Source organism: Arachis stenosperma, chromosome 6 (assembly GCF_014773155.1).
Source record: "Arachis stenosperma cultivar V10309 chromosome 6, arast.V10309.gnm1.PFL2, whole genome shotgun sequence".
NCBI lineage: Eukaryota > Viridiplantae > Streptophyta > Magnoliopsida > Fabales > Fabaceae > Arachis > Arachis stenosperma.
The window spans coordinates 114366135-114372300 of NC_080382.1; the positions used below are offsets into that span (position 1 = coordinate 114366135).

The window sequence follows — 6166 nt, forward strand, 5'->3', positions numbered from 1 at the left end:
GGTTTGTCGTCATCCTCGATTTGTACAATATGGTGTACACTCCACATTTACATGTCGGAGCAATCTCGTCTTTCTCCTCTGCAGCTTTCACACATTTAACAGTTGACGGCAGTAGAACGGGTCGTGTGCTAGATGAAGCTCCATCGCTGACCATTGAACACTGCACAATACCACCACTCTCAACCTCTCACAGAAATGACAACAGCAATGGCGACTAAGTTCCATTTGAAGACATAGGGCACATAAGCAAAATGACGTCGTCTTTCCCTCCAGGGACGCATTTGTCCCTAACATCAATCCACCTTTACACCTATATACCATTACGGTGGAGGTCACCTATCAGCGCCAACTAAGTGACACATCACTTGTCTCCGTTACGTTTGGGGGAGCATTTTGCATGGAAGGATCGATCCGTCATGCCTTTTGAATAGTAAGGGGCGGTTTTATATTTTTAGATCTTCAGGGACGAATCTGTCCACGAAATAAAAGCTTAGGAACTAATTTCTCCTTTTTCCTTTATTTTAATATACATATTTTTGCCTTTATTCCTAAATTTTTTTCGATACGTCACTGCTTGACTCCTTCTTTGTTCTCAGTTGGTTCTCTGAATCTCTGCATCTAGAATGCTATGAGCAACAAATGAGCAACTGAAAAGTATTAAACCAGTAATATGAAAATGTACCGATCTTCAGCTGTCCCAAATAATGGAGGTATTGATTAGTTGATTGCACTATTATTGACTTTCGTTAAAGCCAGCATCCGATTCTTTTCTACCTTTTCCTAGGGCTGCACATGGATCGGATAATACCCGCATATCCGTGGTAATTATCTGTATCCGATCCAAAATTTAAGGATATTATCCGATTCGCAGAGCCATCGGATCGGATCTGATCTGATCTGTACTATGGTTGGATCGAATTGCGGATTTGGCAGTGATATCCGCAGATCCGATCCGCATATCCGCACGTCTCATATAAATATCATACTCTCATAGTTTAAGAAAGTAAACCCTAATGTGTTATGAATTTTAGTGTGTTGTTTTATGAATTTTATAATATCTTGTTTTTAATTTTTTATGTTGTACTTTAATTTAGAATAATTAAATTTAGATCTTGTGTTATTATTTTTCTTTTGTTATTCAAGAGAACTTTTATTGATAATATTTTAGGAGTAAATAGGCTTAAACATGTGAAAAAATAGATTTTCTAGAGCCAAAAAGGGCCTTAAAACAATGTTTTTGAATTATGCGGATATACCTAATATCCGATTGGATCCAACTTGAAAAAATGTGAATATCATATCCGATCCTATCCAATAATTGCAGTGCGGATCAGATAGAATTATAGGCTATATTTGATCCGATCCGTGTGTAGCCCTACTTTTTCCCCTTCCTTGTGTTGTTTTTTTTTTTCTTTTAAATCATTATGTACTGTTCTAAGTAATGCTCATACAACGTAATAGCAATTATTCTATATTGCGACATAATCCTTCTTGTTTATTCACGTATTCATTCATGCTGTTCGCAACTTTTTTTTCGATTTCAGGATGCTTGAGAAGAGGAGTTTGAGCTATTGTGATGGCCCCATTCCTCTCCCCATGGACGAACCCTTTCTCGCCGATAATGTCCACAGAATTTGTATTTGTGAAACAGGTACTACCCTATTAATTTATTTGTCACTTCCAACATACCAACATCATTATGATGCTGGCTCTTTGTAACCATGTGTGTCAGATCTTCTCTATGTTTAACTTAACATCAGTAAGATTCTAATGGATAATAAGATTATCCATTCTTTATTCGAATTATTATAACCTACATAACATGTTGTACTGTGGGATTTGGATTGTCTTTTCAATACCTGTCTTTCATGTTTGTTGTTGCCAAACCTTTCAATGGCCTTTTTTGGTTACTTCAAATTCACACATTTATTACTCTGTGGTTGTTATGAACTTCAACTAGAGTAGGTCTTTTGATCCTTTGAAAAACTGCTTTTATTGTTGCTTTGTTTTTGTTTATGAAAAGCGGCTTTATCCAAAACAATAGAATTTAAGAAGAAAAAAAAAAATTACAGCCTTCGATCTTAGTTTGACATTGCTTCCCATGGGATTGAGCAAGTTATAATAAGTATTATTTTCTACAAGTTACGAAGTCCCAACTGTGTCTATTTATCGATAACCATATATAGAGAATTACTTATCACCAGTTTATGATCTCGTGCTCATTTATAATTGACATTTTCTGACTTCTAAGTTGATTTTTGACCTAATACAGGTGGGCCAGGAAGTGGAAAGGGCACCCAATGTGCTAACATTGTGCAACACTATGGGTATACTCACCTAAGTGCTGGTGATCTTCTACAAGCAGAAATAAAATCTGGTTCTGAAAATGGATATAGTTCCTTTGCTCCGTTTGATATGATAGTGAATTAGCGTTAGGTTAATAGTTACATTGTTTTGAACTTAATCTTCTTGTCTCTTTACAAGAATAAGAGATTAGATCTGTAGGTTGAGCCTTGGCATAATGATAGTTTGTCTCCTTTTGGGGTTAAGGTTGTATATCTACACAACCAAGACCTCATCGTGTCGGGAAATGAGTTCATTGCGCTACTATAGTCCTGGGATACACTTATTATTTTATAATTTTGTGCATTTGAATAAATCTTGGTAGAATTGGAACAGAATGTGTAGAATGAGAAATTATAGTGAAATGGTATCTTATAATTCAACTAAAAGTTGTGACTTTTTGTCAATTCTGATGCTAGTGCCATCTCTTTTTGTTGAGTTTGTGTTGCCTACATCTCTTATCGTTTTCATATTTATCTTCTGACGTTTGAAAATTGATAGTACAATGATTCAAAATACGATTAAAGAAGAAAAAATTGTTCCATCGGAAGTTTTCCTCGTAATGAGGAAAACCAAGCAGCATTTGAGAAAGTGGTAATTATTAATTCTATTAAATATCTTTTCATTTGTGATTGTTTCCAGTATGGTTGTGAAAACTTGTAACTTTGAGAATAATCTATGGTCTGCAAACAGGAATGGAACCATCATTGTCCTATTTTTTTATTATCCAGAGGAGGAAATGAAGAGGTGACTTTTAAGTACGAACCAGGTTTGGGCTCTTTTTCCCTTTCCTTTATATATATATATATATTGGTTATGGTTCAGTATTAAATAGCAAATACTATCTTTTGATATTAAAGGGTAGAGAAGATGACAATATTGAAACAATAAGGAAGCGGTTCAAGGTTTTCTTGAACTTAAAATCTTTTCTGGTTGATCTTTACTTTTAACTAATTAGCTTGGTTTGTCCACAGGGAATGAGTGGGAGGTCCTTGAGAAAACTTCCATTTTTGGCACATGCTGCGCTTGCCAATCCTTTCAATTGCAACCCTGTTAAGTTCTTATGTACAATGAGAGTCGCTAGGAATTAAATTATTAATTTTGTTATAGAATTGTAATTTTTTAATTATAATTATAGCAAGTAAATAATTCATATAAATTAATAAAAAATCAATTTTTTTTATATTTTCTAATATTTTCTTTTTTTTTTTTAATTTGACAAAGGAATAGGCCACATTGTGAAAGTGTGACAAAAAGTTCTAGCTGGGGCCTGGCAAGTCCCACTTTTGAAGTGTGATTTTATATCTCTTATTGGCATGCTTTCGAAGCGTAGCCAAAACTAATTCACACGTTCTTAAAAGTGTGGCAACAAAAAAGCGTGCCAATAAATCGAAAAAAGCATGGCAGTAGAGTGTGCCAAAGCTCAAAAAGCATGGTAAAAATTATTGCTCCGCTTTTTTCAACTTTTTGCCACATTTAAAAGCGTAGCAAAAGCTTGGTTTTCTTGTAATCACAAGAAAAACTACATTTCAATCAATTAAATAGAGCATTTGAAGCACAAAAGTTATAGTCATCAAAGAAACATAATAATGGTTGGTTTCATGCATATCACAAACCAAGCAATCAAAGTTCCAAAAAAAATGATAAAAAGGAAAATAATTAAACACTATGTAGCACTTCTAGAGATTTCCTATAATAGAACAAGCAATGAAGATTGAATTTTTATAATAATGGAGGGAACAGAAAACCAGCCACTAATAAGTGGCGACAGTTACAGTAACCCTTTAACCGCTACAATGATAATGAGCGGTGACGGCTCAAAGTAACCGTAGCCATTCCCTTGAAATGCGAAGCACCTTCCTTCTCCTGAGCAAGCACTGCTTGCCATGTTCCCTAGTTCCATTGGTCTTTTCCTCTTCCTCCTTCCCCTATTCACTACTCATCATGTACTTCTCTACAGCTTCAACCAGTCTCTCTCTTTTCATCATCACTTCAGCTTTCTCTTCATCACCGGAACACCAATGCGAATAATTCAAAAGACAATATTTTCTACAAGATTTTAAAATAATGTTCATCAAATTATAAAAACATTCACCTAATAAAAAAAGCACTGCCTCCATGAAGCATTAATTTCTTCCAACCATTTATTATAGTACTTTGCAATTGATCTATGTAGTAATAACGGAAGAAAATTAGATGAGGGGAAAAATCTTCACTCTGCATTTGATAAATGAAGATAAATCTTCACTCTTTCTTGGACAGTTCCATTTCCATGATATCTTGGATCAGAAGATTCACGTTTTGGTGTGAAGAACCTCCTCCTTCCACAGCACTCTTAGCCATCTCCGCAAGCTCTTTTGCCCTTCTTCTTCTCTCTTCAGTCTCCGTGTTCTCTTCCATTAACTCTTTTATGGCATTCTTCACTTCTTCCTTCTTCACCAAAACCCCTGTTTCCTCTTCACCCCAATTCACAGGACTCTCCACTCCAACACTGACACCAACTCTCAATATTTCCACAACAAATATCTGATTGAAGAATTGATCGCCGAACAATGGCCATGTTAGCATTGGCACCCCGTAACATATTGCTTCTAAGGTCGAATTCCAACCACAGTGTGTTAAAAACCCTCCCACAGAAGGGTGGGACAGTATTAGTACCTGTGGAGCCCAACCTCTGATCAAGAGGCCACGACCATTAATTCTATGGTCAAAACCCGATTGCTTAATCCATTCATTCAGTTCTTCTGATTGGTTCCTTTCCCTGATGGCCCAAATGAATGGCCTATTAGATTCTTCCAAGGCCATAGCAAGCTCTATGAACTGCAAGGGAGTTAAATTGCACATGCTTCCAAGGCAGACATAAATAACAGAATTTGTTTCTTGCGAATCAAGCCACTTCATGAAACGTTCCTCGTCGATAGAGGCCCTGTTTCCTCTCCAAGCCTTGTCCGAGTGATCCTTGTTCCTAAGCGAAACCGGTCCGATGCACCACACTTTTCCGTTTTTCGCCTTCTTGAAGTCCCTTGCATAAGGTGGCTCCAACTCCTCGAAAGAATTTACCACCGTTCCATAGGCCGCCATTTCAGCCACTCCCATTTTATCAACAAACTCTTGCCACTTCCAATTCGTCGTAGCTCCCGGAAGCTGAGCTTTGGTGACCATAATTTTGTGAGGGATTCCAGGTATGGGAAAGTACTCTGAATCCTTGGCTACGCTATCTAGAATGTTGGAGGTTAGAACATTTATGTTCCACGATAAACAGAAGCAACTAACCCCGTAGAAAGAGATTCTTGGGACGTTGAATTTGGCGGCTATGTGTGAAGTATATGGCAAACCTACATCAGAGATTATGCAGTTTGGTTTTGGTGTCAATTCCTCGAACAGCTTCTCTGCTGGTTCTTGAAGTAGGTCACTTGCAGCACTGAAGAAGCTATAGGCCATGGCCATTGAAGGAAGCATGTCGAAATTCTCACAGCCTTGTGGAAATCCAGCTTTTTCCGATGGGAACTCGATCTGTTCCAAGCGGAGATTGAGGCCAGAATCCGAAGCCCGAGAGAATGTTTGCGAGACGCGAGAAGCGTTGTGAGGGGTTGTTACGACGGTTACAACAACGTTGTCTTGGTGTGATAATACTGTGGCGATGTCTATCATTGGGAGCATATGGCCTGGGGACATGAGTGGGAACACCACAAAGTGAAGCTGCTGCTTATGTGTTTGGGATGCCATTTTTTGTGTGGTTGGATACTGGAAACTATGGAAGAAGGAAATTGATGATTGTTCCACCTTATAATGTTTCCAGAAAGCAAGATGGTAGTGGGTGAAG

General features: G+C 37.4%; 1 protein-coding gene and 1 pseudogene across 1 annotated transcript; one reads left to right on the forward strand and one right to left on the reverse strand.

Annotated features, from left to right (window-relative positions):
* Positions 1-207: 207 nt before the first annotated feature.
* Positions 208-3434, forward strand: LOC130934436 (UMP-CMP kinase 3-like; annotated as a pseudogene).
* A 607-nt stretch (positions 3435-4041) lies between these two features.
* On the reverse strand, positions 4042-6166 carry LOC130935694 (UDP-glycosyltransferase 73C1-like). Its single transcript, XM_057865560.1, has one exon. The coding sequence runs from the start codon at positions 6067-6069 to the stop codon at positions 4588-4590; it is 1482 nt and encodes a 493-aa protein (XP_057721543.1). The 5' UTR covers positions 6070-6166; the 3' UTR covers positions 4042-4587.